At 43.6% G+C, this 16,209-nt stretch overlaps 2 protein-coding genes across 2 annotated transcripts; both read right to left on the reverse strand.

The window, feature by feature from the left end:
• Nucleotides 1-5,363: 5,363 nt before the first annotated feature.
• LOC114583492 (olfactory receptor 6E1-like) lies at nucleotides 5,364-6,308 on the reverse strand. Its single transcript, XM_028704807.2, has one exon. The coding sequence runs from the start codon at nucleotides 6,306-6,308 to the stop codon at nucleotides 5,364-5,366; it is 945 nt and encodes a 314-aa protein (XP_028560640.2).
• A 3,363-nt stretch (nucleotides 6,309-9,671) lies between these two features.
• Nucleotides 9,672-10,604, reverse strand: LOC114583491 (olfactory receptor 6C74-like). The gene has a single exon (XM_028704805.2). The coding sequence runs from the start codon at nucleotides 10,602-10,604 to the stop codon at nucleotides 9,672-9,674; it is 933 nt and encodes a 310-aa protein (XP_028560638.2).
• Nucleotides 10,605-16,209: the final 5,605 nt, after the last annotated feature.

A 16,209-nucleotide genomic window follows, 5' to 3' on the forward strand; every position in this document is an offset into this window, starting at 1 on the left:
AGGCAGTACTATTTTGCTAGAAAAAGAGGTGCTGGACCTCACCATGAATGCCTCCCTTGTCCTCTTAGAATGGCAATGGCACCCACCTGAGAGGTGATGGAACCAAGTTCCTGCGAGTTCAGGCTGAAAAAAGCCCTACTCACCGGGTTCTTGTGAGGATAAAATGAGAGTGGAGAAGCACCATGTGTGTCATCTTGAGCTACTTGCAGGAGAGATGGGCTATAATTATAATGATTACTTATTTAATTAAACATTTTGCCTCATGTTTTCAGCCTTGGTAATCTCAGACCAAGCCATGTATAATCATTGCGAATGGACTTCCCATCAAAGGACAAGTTGATTCAACTTCCTGATTGAGCTGCCTTTGCTAAGGGCAGAAATTGGTCTAAGCCAAGGGTTGGGAACCTCAGTTTTAAGGGGCAAATGCAGACCTCCAGGCCCCTCTATCAAGTCCTCAACACTCTCACCATCCTCACATCCATTCCCTTGGTCACATCCCGCACTGCCCCTGCTTCACAATCACCCACGAGTAACTTTGACTGCCTGGGATGCAAGTTTGAGCTCTGATAATGCATCTTCCTTGCTTGGATGGAAGATGGACAGAAGTGTGTGTGTGTGTATGTGTGGGGAGAGAGAGAGAGAGAGAGAGAGAGAGAGAGAGAGAGAGAGAGAGAGAGAGAGAGAGAGAGACTAGCCTACTATGCAAAGGTATAAATTATTTTAATTGTTCTACCAACTTTTGTGTCTGGTCTCACCAGCTATAGGTATGTGACCTCAGAAAGTTGCTCAAAATGTATTGTGGCCCTCATACTTAAATAAGGCTGATGGCTCCTCTGGTCCAGCATCCTATTCTCACAGTGACCACTCAGATACCTCTGGAAAATCCGCAAACTGGATCCAAGCACAAGAGCATTCTCCCCCTCATGTGGTTCTCAGCCACTGGCTTTCAGAAGTCTTACTACCTCCAGCCATGTACCTTTAAGCCAGGACTGAGAAAGTACCTTGAGTTTAAAGAAACATATGCAATTTCAGACTTCTCCATTTGGACTAGTGCTTTCCACATTGAAGAAAAGTATATATGAATCTGAGCACAGTGCTGGATTAGAGGACACACAATTTCACAATATATTTTCACCACACCAAACACATCAATATGTGTATTTCGCATGCATAGTGTATCATTGTCACTACATTGTATCCAATCAAGTTGTCCCAATGGTGGAAGTACTTCTGCCTGCACAACAGGACTTCCTCTCTCTGCACCTGTCCAAATCAGATCCAGAGGGTTTGGGGAGCCCACAGAACAGATCTAGGAAAGCAGGAGGGTGCACAGAGAAAGTAGACAAATCCTGGTGCAGAGATCATTGGATCCAACTCCAAACTGTGATATTATCTCTCCTCCCTTTCCTGTCTTGCGGAGGCTAACAACTAAAAATGTGTCAGTCCAGCAAAATTAAAACCACCATACGAAGGAAAATACAATGTAGCATACAATTTTGCCTCCAGCGATTTCTGTATCCTCCATTCTTTAAAAGATTTTTTTTCCACTTCCTTACATCACAAGCCAACAAGCTCTGCAAATTTTATGCCATGCATTTATCCATCTCTTTGCTACCATGAAGAATCCTACGGCATGCAATGTTACCCATTCGTGTCCTTGTGCAGCTTGCAGGAGAGCTATTCACTCTCTGAAGCTTAAAGAGGCAACCACTCATCATAGGCAATGGTGCAGCTTATTGTTCCTAAGACAACATTTAGCATGAGAGATATTAGCTCTCACTTTATTAGGATACACCAGAGACATGAGCTTTGATTCCCACCACAACAAACTAATCTGGAAGAATATTTGTGTATGGGGCTCAGCTATGGAACTGCTGCAGTTTCTTGTCCCCAAGCCAAGTTATTCGTGATACACCAAGAACCTTAGCTTTGCTTCCCAGAAGAGCAGAAAGAAAGAAAAATCTGGTGCAAGAGGCTCATATCATACTACCACAAACTAGTTTGTGAAGTTCACAGTCTGTATATGTAGCTTCTAAGTGGTTGGTTACTATTCTGGGATCAAGAGTTGTTATCACATTGCTCCTCCCTGCCTTCTTTCTTCTTTGAATTTTGATGTTGAATATTGGCTGGGATATTCTATGTATCCCATAGGGACGCGGGTGGCGCTGTGGGTTAAACCACAGAGCCTAGGACTTGCCGATCAGAAGTTTGGTGGTTCGAATCCCCGCGACGGGGTGAGCTCCCATTGCTCAGTCCCAGCTCCTGCCCACCTAGCAGTTCGAAAGCACGTCAAAGTGCAAGTAGATAAATAGGTAGCACTCCAGCAGGAAGGTAAACGGTGTTTCCGTGCGCTGCTGTGGTTCACCAGAAGCGGCTTAGTCATGCTGGCCTCATGACCTGGAATCTGTACGCCGGCTCCCTCGGCCAATAAAGCGAGATGAGCGCCGAAACCCCAGAGTTGGTCACGACTGGACCTAATGGTCAGGGGCCCCTTTACCTTTTAATTCAGTTTTACTAGCAAACCGAAGGTTAACTACCACCTTTCCAGTTCCTGGGAGGAGTGCAGGGAGCCCTTGCAGTATATACTGTAGCCGACAGACTAACATATTGTGACACATAGTTTGGAAAGCACTGTTCTAACCTTTCCCAGTCTTCCTCACAACAACTCTGTGGGGTGAGCTGGGCTGAGATGAACTGACTTTTCCAAGGAATCCAGTGAGCTTCATGGCTCAGAGGTGATTTGAACCCTGGACACTCTAACCACTATATCACACCTTAAACCATATCTGTAATTTACAGTCGAAGAATTATTCTGCATATCTGATGCCTGACTGTGTTTGACAGCTGCCATGGAACAATAATTTACACTATACAATAATTACAATAATTTACAGCCAGTAAAGAGCTGGCAAGAGACCTTCATTCCTCAATGATTGCTCCCCAGAAGTCATATCTTTAAAACAGTTTGATGAAATTTGGTTGCATTTGTTCAGATTACTGTTCTGGAAATGGTTTATCCATTAATTATGAAAAAATCTAAAATTTTAGTATTCAAAAGAAGCTTCTCCCAAGTTAAACGGGTACTGGATGGCCATAACCTTGAACTTCAGTTATCTAGAGCTCACATTCCATCATACAAGATCTTGGAAGCACCACTGGCAAACCTCCCATCAAAAGGTGGAGATCACAAAGCTAGCCATACTCAGATTCTTTTTCACAAAGGGCGGCAAGTATGTTCCAGCAGCCTTAAGGGTTTTCAACGCAAAATCCATTTCCCAACTCCTGTACGCTGCAAATGTCTGGCATAATGGTGACCTGCCTAAGCTAGATGGCTTTCAGGCAAAATTTCTATGATCTCTGCTCCAGGTACCCAACTGTGTCCCCAACTTCATACTTCTGTTAGAAGCTGGTGAATGCCCAATTTCAACTAAAGCGTGGTGGGCTGCCCTAAAACATTGGCTCAGGATTTCAGTGTTTGAACTAGGGAAGGGTTTGTATCAACATCTGGCCAATGAGGAGTTTGTCAGCAAATGGCAGAAAACCATGGCTAGAAAAGCCACCTCTATTGGTCTGCCCCCCCTCCCCCAACTTTATTACCTGGATCATGAAGGCACCCTAAAGACGTTAACGCAAAGATTATGGGATGCAACACACAGTGACTTGCGATCTCTTTTTTATTATTATTAATATTTTTATTAAGTACAAATTAGAAAACATACATATTCACAACAAAAGAAAATACAAAAGAAAAAGAAAATACATCTAACCAAGGAAAAAGAATTAGAGAATATTTTGTCTCTTTTCATATTTACAGTTATTTATACCTCTATAAAATGCTATTCACAATAAAGCAGTGAATGAAAGATATCAGAAAAAGAAAAAAAGAACAAAGAAAGAATAAAGAAGTAAAAGAAAAAGATCATAAGTGAACATTTTTAAAAGTAGATAAGTACTCACAATACATAGCCGTTTCCCATCTATATTTATATTCAATTGTATAATTTCATCTTGTCCGAATCTACCTTAAATAAATTGTTGGGTTTTTTTTAAAAAAAAGACTTCCATCGCTTACCTCATGCGTTTTTAATAATCCGTTCGTCAGAACCTCTGTTCTTCATATTTTCCCTTTGGATTTCCTTAATGTCTCACTTTGTATTTTTTATATTACGCACAAGATTATTCTAAACAAAACCAGATTTTTGTAGCTGAGCCCTGGTTTTGTAAATAATCATTTAAGAACTCCCATTGCTTCATAACCATAGTTTTGGATTTTCTCCTTATTATATCCGTCAGTTTTGCTAATTCCAGGTACTCGCAAAGTTTCCCCAACCATTCTCAATCACACGCAGTCTGTAGTCCACTGGCAGTAGGAGTACAATATGGGCATATCTTTAAGTTAACACCTCACATTAAAAACCTGACAGTAACAAATTACCGAAGGTTATTCACCAAAGCCAGACTAAACGTTTTTCCTTCTGCAGTGTTGGATGGCAGGTTGAGAGGAGTTCCCTACCGGGACGGACTTTGCTAGTGTGCCCAAAACATCAATTCTATAAAACATATTTTGCTGCACTGTGTGAAATATGAGCAAGCCAGGGCTGAACAGATATTACCCTTGCTGGTACATTTCTCAGGAAAATCAGAGGCTCACTATGTCATGTTCCTATTGGAAAATCAGACAAGTGCTAGGACATTAGCAGTGGCAAAGTTTTTATCGGTGGTTGCAAGAACTAATGATCCCTATCTTTAAGTCTGAACAAAATGCTTGTTTTACCTGGAGATAGGCTGTCTGAATTGTGCATTTCTTTGTAACGATTTGTTGAGTCTCTGGACTGTAATAAAGACTGAGAATGACGATGACGACGACGACGACGACGATGATGATGATCTTGCTTCCTCCCAGACCACATACACACATTCCTCCCTAACATGGCCTTGAACATTGCTGTTTGACATCTGGCCCAGTAGTAAAGAACTCAGCCTCACTGATGCTGTGTGCAGAGGGTGACAATGAAACCCCTATAATAGTGTGTGTGTGTGTGTGTGTGTGTAAATATGTAATATACATTTCCCCACTCTCACACTCTCACAACCAGAATCAACTTCCGCAGTCACTTATGGACACACCGTTAAGACCATCTTCATGGAAGATAATCTTACTCAGCTACCAGTAATCACCAAAGAATGTACAACAGGTAGTCCGCTGATTTCAGAACTTTATGCCAAAAATTGATTTGGCATTTATTTGACATTTTTCACACACTGTATTCACCCATAGATGGTATCCCATCCTTGCAGTGTTATTGGGAGGCAAACCAAAGGCCTGATATTCATGTTCAAGCTGATGTCAGTCCTATTCCAAATCACCTCGGGGACTTGCGAAGTCCAACACACTGTCTAAATCCAGCTCTCAAGGCATCCTGGACCTGCCTGTTCCTCAGGCAGTAAATGAATGGATTCAGCAGAGGAGATACAACAGTGTTCAGAAGGGCCACCCCTTTGCTGAAGTCTAACGTACCAGTGCCTTTTGGTTTTATGTACATGAAAATGCAGCTGCCATAAGTGAGGGAGATCACTATGATGTGAGAAGCACAAGTAGAGAATGCCTTCTGCCTCCCTGTGGTTGAAGGGATGAGCATGATGGTTGAGACAATGCGTATATATGACACAATTGTTATGGCCAAGGTCCCAAGGACAGAGAGCAAAGCAATGAGGAAACTGAGGAGTTCAAATAGAGACGTGTTTGCGCATGAAAGTTTCATCAGTGGCCCACTATCACAGAAAAAATGGTTGATGGTGTTTGGACCACAAAAGGGCATCTGAAAAAGGACAACTATTGGAACCATAATGAGTGACAACCCCCCTAGCCAAGAGCAGAGTACCAGCAGTGAGCACAAGTGATCATTCATGATGGTTGGGTAGTGAAGAGGGTTGCAAATGGCCACATACCTGTCAATGGACATAACTGTCAGCAGAAGGAACTCTGTGGTACCCAGGACAAAATACAGAAAGCACTGTGTGAAGCAAGCAGGCAAAGAGATGGTCTTCTGTCCAATGGCCATGTTGATCAATGTTTTAGGAATGACAGAGGTGGTGAACCCAATCTCCAGGACAGCAAAGTGTCGAAGGAAGAAATACATTGGGGTGCTGAGCTGGGGACTCACCTGAGTGATTATAACAATCACAGCGTTTCCCGTTATTGTCAAAAGATACATGGGAAACAGAAGGGTGAAAAGCAAGATTTCAATTTGCCGGTTGTCTGTAAAGCCCCGAAGTATGAATTCTCTCACCATGGTGCTGTTCCTCATTTTGGGCACATTCCTACAACTAAAGTGAATAGAAATCATTCATTAGTATCAATGTTTTATAAACTATACTAAGCAAATGTTGCTTTTCCTTTTCTGGCAATCAAGTCCACAGTGCTGTGAATAATAAGGCGTCTTGTATACTTCACAGTCAGGTCCCAAGTAGAAAATGGTACATTAAAAAGGAATTTTATTTAATATTCCATAAACAGGAACACAAACATATTTGTGATGGAAATAAGGCAATAAATTCTTTTAATATAATTCTCTCATTTTGACACAGGATGTAATTTTATAGCACATCATTTGGAATGCAATTTTAAAGCACAGTTAAAATAATGGAATAATTTAAAATAAAACATACAATATCTCATACAGTGATGTCTGTAGCCTCAGTGGTCTCTAGAAAGTTTCTTCTTCTTCTTTACCACACAAAACTCTGCAATTTAGGACATGCATTTCTTTGCAAAATGGAAACACCCTATGAGAAGCGATGGTACCCAGTCTGTTCTTTAAGGGAGACAGAACATGAGCTATTTGCTTCTTGGTTGCAACCTCTCCTAAGCAAGAATGCAGCTTCTTTTTCCTGAGGCAGCATTTAGCATGAGAGATATTAGTTTGTTTTCCCACAACGGGGACATGAGCTTTGCTTCCCAGAGGAGCAGAAAAAACTGCTGAACATTTGATGTAAGAGGCTACTGTCCTACTACTGCAAGCTTCGATGGAAGAGTCATGGTGCATAGGACTTCTACGTGGCTGGTTACTATCCTGGGGTCATGAGTTGAAACTATTGAGCTCCTTCCTCTCCCCTTCTTATATATCTACCCCCACCTTTCTTCCAAGGAACTAAAGGTGGTGCATATGGTTTTGTCTTCCTCACTTATTCATACAACAAGCCTGTCAGGTGAGGTAGGATGAAAGGCAGTGACTGGCCCACTAGCACCTGGTGAGTTTCATGGTCCCTCAACCCTGATTTCTGTCATTGAATAGCTTTTCACAACCAGCACAGAATAGTCAGTACTTGACATCATTAACTTGAAGGATTTCCTTGTAGGAAATCCTGTGTTACTGAAAGACAAGGTTTATCCAGTCGGCTGCAAGGTTTACATATTTTGATGTTTGAGCTGATGTTTGAGCTCAAGCACCTTGAGTTGCCACAAAACCCAACACGCTGTCCAAAGCCAGATTACAAGGCACCCTGTCTATTCCCCAGGCAGTAAACAAATGGGTTCAGAAGGGAAGGCAAAACCATGTCAAGAAGAGAAACCCCCTTGGTAAATGCTAATTCACCTGCACCTTTGGGTTTTATATAATTGGAAATGCAACTGCCGTGAGTGTTTGAGATCACGATGATGTGAGAAGCACAAGTGGAAAAAGTCTTCTGCCTCCTTGTGGTTGATGTGTATGATAGTGGAAATAATAATAATGTATAGGTAAAGGTAAAGGACCCCTGACAGTTAAGTCCAGTCACAGACAATTCTGGGCTTGTGGCATTCATCTCGCTTTACAGGCTGAGGGAGCCAGCGTTTGTCCGTACACATTTTTCTGGATCATGTGGCCAGCATGACTTCTGTTGCTGTAGCCTAGGATAGCGTTACCTTTTTTTTTGCTGCTGCATCACATTGTTGACTCATATTAAACTTGTGGTCTACTAAGATCCTTAGATCCTTTTCACATGTACTAATGGCAAGCCAGGTGTCCTCTTATATAGCACCAGACTAAAACTCAGAAACACAACATAGAAAATCATCCTCACCCACCAAATATACATTCATACATTTGACAGGATGGACAAAATAACAGACATCCCAACCCTGGAGGTCCCTGCTAACGTCTCCCAAATGCCCCTGTCCTGCTCAGTTAGAATGGAAATGAGTGAAATTTAATTGTGGTTACAGATCAGAGTTACATACTCTGAGCCAAGGACATCTGTAGTCTATGGAACTATGTCAACCACTGCTTTGAAATATCCAGCCCACTATTCGATTTGTGGGTTCTCATTTTGATCAATGGTTCATGAAGATTCATATTTTTGGAGGACAGCCATGGGTTCATACTAAAATGGTTTCACTTGATCCTGGAAGATGAGGGTTCAAATTTCCAGTCAACCATGAAACCCATTGTGTGATATTGAGCCATTCATTGGCTCTCAGCCTAACCCTACCTCACAGGGTTGTTGTGATGGCAAAATGGGAGAGAGGAAAACCATGTGTGCCACCTTGGGCTCCCTGGAGGAAAAGTGAGATGTAAATATACAATGATTAATTACTTAAACCCAACCATTAGAATCTCAGATCAAAGCACATCTCATCATCAGTAGAGCATAAGACTCTTAAACTCAGAGTTGTGGAGAGCCAGCGTGGTGTAGTGGTTAAGAGCGGTGGTCACGTAATCTGGGGAACCGGGTTCACGTCTCCGCTCCTCCACATGCAGCTGCTGGGTGACCTTGGGCTAGTCACACTTCTCTGAAGTCTCTCAGCCTCACTCCCCTCACAGAGTGTTTGTTGTGGGGGAGGAAGGGAAAGGAGAATGTTAGCCACTTTGAGACTCCTTAAAGGGAGTGAAAGGCGGGATATCAAATCCAAACTCCTCCTCCTCCTCCTCCTCTTCTTCTTCTTCTTCTTCTTCTTCTTCAAGCCCCACATTCGTCAAAAGATTCTTGCATTGCAGGGGGTTGGACTAGATGACCCTCATGGTCCCTTGAAGCTCTACAGTTCTATGATTTCTAAGGCGTTTGCCACTAAAGGGCAAGTTTATTCCTCAGCTCTGATCATCCTGCTTGATTTGCCTTTGCTAAGGGCTGGAATTGTGCAAGTCGGGAGCACTCAGATTTGAGGGTCAGATGTAGCCCTCCATGCCTCTCTAGCTGGTCCCCAGGGCTCTCCCCAGTCACAGATCTTTTCCTTGGGCCACATCCTGCTTCACACATTTCATGAGTGTATCTGCCTACCTGGGAGGTATACTTGAACTCTGATAATGCCTCATGCTTGCCTGGATATGGATGTTTAAAGGTGTTTAGATGTGGGAGTAAGTGTAGAAACTAGTCTCCTGCACAAAGGTAACATTTTCATTGATTGCTCCACCTACCAACCATTCGGCCACACCAAACACTGGTAAGGTACCCAGAATGTAATGTGGACTCCATGCTTAAACGAATCTCCCAACCTCAGTCTAGGTTACTGAATAGCACCTGACATTTAACACTTGGTATCCTGTTTATGTATAGCTGAAACTCCTCTGTGATGTGAACATTCTATGCTCTTTGACAATAAATTTGATCTAATTTGTTTGATGTTTTCCTAACACAGTGTTGTCACAGTTAATATCTGATTTTAAGGTTTCAGCTGATGGCAATCATCTTGGCTTCTAATGAAACCCAACACACTGTCTAAATCCAGCTTTCAGCGCATCCTGGACCTGTCTATTTCTCAGGCAGTAAATGAATGGATTCAGAAGAGGGGACACAATCGTGTTAAGAACAGCCACCCCTTTGCTGAAGTCCAAAGTACCAACACCTTTTGGTTTTATGTAAATGAAAATGCAACTACCATAAGTGATGGAGACCACGGTGATGTGAGAAGCGCAGGTGGAGAAAGCTTTCTGCCTCCCAGTGGTCGAAGGGATGCGCAGGATCGTGAGGACAATGTTGACGTAGGAAACAATGTTTATGGTCAAGGTCCCAAGGAGACAGAGTGCAGCGATGAGAAGAAATCTGAGTTCCAGGAGGCTCGTGTTTGCACACGCAAGCTTCATCAGTGGTCCACTGTCACAGAAAAAATGATTGATGGTGTTTGGGCCACAATAGGGCATCTGAAACAGCACGGCTGTTGGGACCATAGTAAACAGCAACCCCCCAACCCAGGAGCAGACCACCAGCAGTTTGCAGACCCGAGCATTCATCATGGTGGAGTAGTGAAGGGGTTTGCATATGGCCATGTACCTGTCAATGGACATGACTGCCAAAAGAAGGAACTCTGTGGCTCCAAACGCAAAGTACAAAAAGGTCTGTGTGAAGCAACCAGGTAGAGAGATGGTTTTCTGGCCAGCGGCCATGCTGGCCAATGTTTTAGGAATGATAGAGGTGGTGAATCCAATTTCCATGAAGGCAAAGTGTCGGAGGAAGAAATACATTGGGGTGTTGAGCTGGTGATTCAGCCAAGTGATTATAACAATTGCAGCGTTCCCCGTTATTGTCAAAAGGTACGTGCTAAATATGAAGGTAAAAAGCAAGATTTCAACTCTTCGGTTGTCTGTAAAGCCCGAAAGTACGAATTCTCTCACCATGCTGTGGTTCCACATTTTGGGCACATTCCTGCAACTAAAGTGAATAGAAATCAACCACTAGGAACAAAATTTTCAATTCCACTTTAAATATATTTTGCTACTCCATTTTGATTTAAAAAAAAAACAGGTCAAAACTGTTGTGAATAATAATATGCTTCACATACAGTCAGTTCCAGGTGGTGACTTCAAGAGAGAAGAATTGCAGTTCAGCTGTCTGTCTGTTAGCTCACCCCTGACAGAAGATAATTTTGTGGTGATTGATAATAGAGAGATGGGCTGACCTTAAATCACTCAGGAAGAGGAGGGGGATTTGTGAGCAACCTCAAATGCTTTGATTGAGGCTTTTTATGCTGTCTGTGCCTGGTGGCTCAGACAGAAGTTAGAATGAGCTGGCAAGCTGAGGAGTCACAAAAATACCTTCTCTAGGTAGAAATACCCACGCCCTCCCTTCTTTAAACACTTCTGGGACAAGGAAAAGTATAACTTGGAGAGACCCCTCTACCTGCTAGTGAAAATTAACAGTCTGAAAATTTGTATGTACCACATTCTGTCATTAAGAAGTACACAATGGAAAAGTGGACATTGAACTGTCTAAGGTAGAGCAAAATGCCTGATTTATGGTTGACAATAAGAATTATAAACAGATGAGGGAATCCTCTGCGTGAAAAATCTCTAACCATTTTCCTGTTGCTTGCCACTAAAGAGATGAAAGAACTGAAAGTAAACCAACCATTACTCCAGCAATGGAAAATAATTTCTTGTGAGGTAAGATATGCTGGCTGTGATCATAAGGTGGAAATAGTGAGGCAGACTGAGTTGCTAATAATATTCAAACATCAAAAGCATAAAAAGGTAAAGGTAAAGGTATCCCTGCCCATACGGGCCAGTCTTGACAGACTCTAGGGTTGTGCGCTCATCTCACTCTAGAGGCCGGGAGCCAGCGCTGTCCGCAGACACTTCCGGGTCACGTGGCCAGCGTGATGAAGCTGCTCTGGTGAGCCAGAGCCGCACACGGAACGCCGTTTACCTTCCCGCCAGTAAGCGGTCCCTATTTATCTACTTGCACCCGGGAGTGCTTTCGAACTGCTAGGTTGGCAGGCGCTGGGACCGAACGACGGGAGCGCACCCCGCCGCGGGGATTCGAACTGCCGACCTTTCGATCAGCAAGCCCTAGGCACTGAGGCTTTTACCCACAGCGCCACCCGCGTCCATAAAAGCATAAAGAATGGCAAAGGTACCTTTAGATCGCCCAGTGATGTCCACCAAAGCAGCAGGTATGAATATTTCCTCTGGTTTTATTCCCAAAGCTTTTCTCATGAATGCGTATGTAGCCACAAGACAGCGGAGGTTTAGGACCAGAGTTTTCCTTCTTCTGGTTGGGCTACCTTCCCAGGTGGATGAGCCCCATCTGCCACTCAATTCCCTCTACAACACATGCAGTCACGGCCTTCTACCAGAACCTGTCTTCACATGAAGGGGAAATTTCTAACTCCTTGAGGGTTGAAGCCCATTGGCTACCCTCACTTGTTTAGCCAGCCAGTAGAAGCCATTTCCCTTATAGGAGCCACAGGTGAGCAGAGGGCAGAGTGGGAATCAAAGGTGGATAAGCTTATAGGGACATATGCAAAAAAGAAAACAATAAAAAAATTAGGAGCTCAAGATATGGAATACAGGTTTCAAGCCATCTACATTCACACTCAAAAGTCAGTTCTGAGCTAAATACACACCTCTTGCATTTCACATTAACCGGAGGATATTCACATTACTGTATTTTCTTCCCACCCCCGGTTTCTGGAAGTTTTGCATCTACTTTATTCCTTCTGTGGAATAAAAACAAGGTCTTAACTGCATAAGAAGAGCCCTGATGAATCAGGTCAGTGGCCCTCAATCGCAACTGGCAAAAATATTACTGCCTCCAACCATGCACATCTATTCCAGTAAAGTGTTTTAAGTTTATAGAAGCAGATCAGGGAGCTGCCCTATACAAGGTCAGACTTTTTCTCCATCTAGCCCAGTGCTTTGCAAGTTGAAGGGCAATGGCCCTCAAAGCTCTTATCTGGGGGGCTTTAACATCATCTGCTTCCTGATCCTTTTAATAGGAAGTGCTGACTATTGAATCTGGGGCTGCGGATGTAGGGAAATTCTGCAATCTAATTCATGGGGAGTTATTGATCAGAGGACACACTTCTCTGAATTCTGCGATACATTTTCAGTTCAAAGCACAAGATGGATATTTTGCACAGGCAGAAGTACTTGTCTTAGAAGTATAACTTTTTGAACTCCGCTTTTAACTAAGAATTCTTATTCTCTCCCCTTCCTCTCTCATGAGCCCATGGAGGCTAGCAACTAAAAATGAAACATTCAAATAAAGTTAGAACCACAGTACAAAATACATTACAATACAGAATACAAATTTTCCGGTGAGTGGTGCCTATATCCTCCATGCTTTCAAGAAACCCCCCCCCTCCCTTTTTTATTTTTTTTATTCAAAATTATAACAAGACATATTATCCAAAAACATATCATCCTTATTCCCTCCCCATTTCCCCCCTCCCACACAAAACCCACCCACACCCACCCCACCCCCCGACTTCCCTCAGTTCCAGTCTTTGGTTTCTCTAATAATGATGTTTTCTGCATGTTACAATATAGTATAGATCCTCAAACTATTTAGCTGATTATTATCAATAAAAAAAAATTGTGAGTGTTTATTCAAAACCTGCCAAGGAGTCCAGTTCGCTTTGTTGCGTCTTCAGATACTTTGTAAAGGGTTCCCATTCATCCTTAAAGTCACAGTTATCCTTGTCCCATAGCTTTTATGAAAATCCCCCCTTCCTTACCTCATAAAACAAGCCCTGCAAATTTTATGTCATGCATTTCTCCACCTTCACTACAATGAAGAATCTTATGATATGCAATGGTACCCATTCTGTTCCTTAAGCAGATAGTGCAGATATGATGCTTGAGGGTGGCCTTTTCTAGGCAATGGTGATCCCCAAGCCAGCATTCACCACAAGATCGATTAGCTCTAATTTTGTCAGAATACACCAAGGAGGACTTTAGCTTTGCTTCCCAGAGGAGCATTAAAAAAAATCTGATGCAAGAGGCTCAGATCACACGACCGCAAACTAGACCATAAAGGACAAGGTATGCCTATGTGGCTACTATCTGGCTGGTTATTATTCTGTGATCTAGAGTTGAAATCACTTTGCTCCTTCTCACCGTCTCCTTTCTCCTCTGAGTTTCGATCTCGGATATTGGCTGGGATATCCCGTGAATATTTTGCCGAAGGTTCACTGAGCATTTGTTTATATATTTATTGCCTTTCTGCCTCACCTTTCTTTCAAGGACCTCAAGATGGTGCACATGTGTCAGAGCTGCCCGAGGTCCCAGCTCACAAAGGACCAACGCCACTTCGTTGTTATATACAAAAGTCTTTATTGAAGTTCAGTTTCGCTTTCACAGCCGCGGCGCGCAGCTCTACGTCTCCAACTCTAGACCGCCGAAGCTCCGTCTGAATCTCCTCCCCCCAGACACCAGTTTAAGACTCTAGCCTTGCTCCACCTCTTCCTTTGCTCTTTCCTCCTCTGGTTCCGCCTGTCCGCTGGGGTCTTGCCCTTCCTAGACTCTTCTGACACTGAGTCCCCTGAGTCTTCCCCCTGCCTCCGGCGGGCTTTAGGACCTGGTTCCCAATCCAGGTTTTCTGCTGTCCCGCGCGCCTGTACATTTGAACTTGGCGCGCGTGCCTAGCTGGCCACCTTCCTCCTGACCGTTACACTGCTCCTGTCACTGCTTCCCCCTTCGGGGAGGCTAGCTGGACCTGACGTCCCCTCCGTTCCCCCACTCTCCGATAGGGGCGTGGTCAGCCCTGACTCATCTTCTCTCCCTGCTGGAGGAGACGCTGGCCCTGACACATGGGACTCTTCCCCCCCACTGCGCTCTGGTGGGGAAGCTGGTCCTGATCTCCCACTGCTGCTTTGGGAGTCCCCGCTGGCCCCTTGCTTCGGGTGGTCCCCCCTGGGACCCCCCTTGCCCTGACCATCGGCGCCCCCTTCTGGGAATCTTCTGATTCGCTGGAGAGGCTCATGGAATCTCTCGGGTCACTGTCATTCTCCCCTCCGCTGCCCTCAGATTCTTCCCCTTCGCTCTCCATTTCCTCTCTCCCCTGTGCCTCTGCTCCTGAGCCCCTGACAACATGGTTCTAACCTTCCCAAATTGTCTTCCTAATAACCCTGTGAGGTGGAGCAGGCTGAGGTTAATTTTCTGTTAATTTTGAGTTTCATCGCTGTGAGATTTGAACCCTGAACTTTCAGGTCCTAGTCCAACAGTCTAAACATTCTAACCACCACACCACGCCATAGGTGTGCTTTTTAGCCAATGAATTAGTCTGCATATCTGATAGCTGCCATTTGACGCTTGACTGCGTTTGACAGCCACCATGGAACACTAATTAATAATTTGTCTGAATATCAAAAAGGCTCAGTCTGAATTGTGCCAACTTGTGCTGTTAAAGGTTCAAAATGCTATACAGTCAGGTAGACCTGAATCTGTCTGTAGCTGTTTTATGCGTACCACCACCATCCCATTCAGAGTAGCCAAACTGCAACCACACTTTGAGGAATATGTAAGGATTTGATGCCCCACACCCCTTTGTAAAATTGAGGGAGTTCTCAAGCAACTTTTCAATAGCAGAGCATCTGTTTCTGGATACAGAAAGTACCAGCTTCCCAATCTGGTAAGATTGGTCCATCCAGCTCAGTATTCTATACAGTGGTACCTTGGGTTACAGACGCTTCAGGTTACAGACGCTTCAAGTTACAGACTCCACTAACCCAGAAATAGTGCCTCGGGTTAAGAACTTTGCTTCAGGATGAGAACAAAAATCGCACGGAGGCAACGGGAGGCCCCATTAGCTAAAGTGGTACCTCAGATTAAGAACAGTTTCAGGTTAAGAACGGACCTCCAGAACGAATTAAGTTCTTAACCCGAGGTACCACTGTACTGAGTAGCAATGAACCCTCTGGGATTTCAGGCAGGGGTTTCTCTTTCAGCCCAAACTGGAGATACCCGAGGTTGTAATTATGTATGAAACAACAGCAGCCAGAATCCTGTACACACAGAAATGGAAAGAAGAAGAACCAACCAAGGAGGAATGGCTTCAAAAGTTAATGGACTGTGTGGAAATGGCAAGATTGACAGCAAAAATAAGAGATAAAAGAGCTGAACTGTTCACAGAAGGGTGGAGATGCTTTGGGGAGTATTTGAAGAACTGTTACAGTCAAATTAAAATGAAGGCAGGGTTTGAATTATGAGCAACAGGTAAAAGAGGATTGGGAAATAATCCATAACGAATTGGAAAAAAAAAATGTTTAAAAGTATTTTCCCCCAAAAAAACCCCAGAGTGCTGGGGATAATTCAGACAGAAATTCCCAAGTGTCAAAAAAAGTTTATTTATGTAGGCCATACTACAGGCCACGTTTTGTTAGGCCAAAAATGGAAAACAAGTGAGGTCCCAACTAAAGACGAATGGCAACTTAAACTGATGGAATATGCGCAGCTTGTGGACCTAACATATAGAATAAGAGGACAAGAAGAACATTTGTTTAAAGAAGACTGGAAA

The sequence above is a fragment of the Podarcis muralis genome, chromosome 13, assembly GCF_964188315.1.
Source record: "Podarcis muralis chromosome 13, rPodMur119.hap1.1, whole genome shotgun sequence".
NCBI classification, from domain to species: Eukaryota; Metazoa; Chordata; class Lepidosauria; order Squamata; family Lacertidae; genus Podarcis; species Podarcis muralis.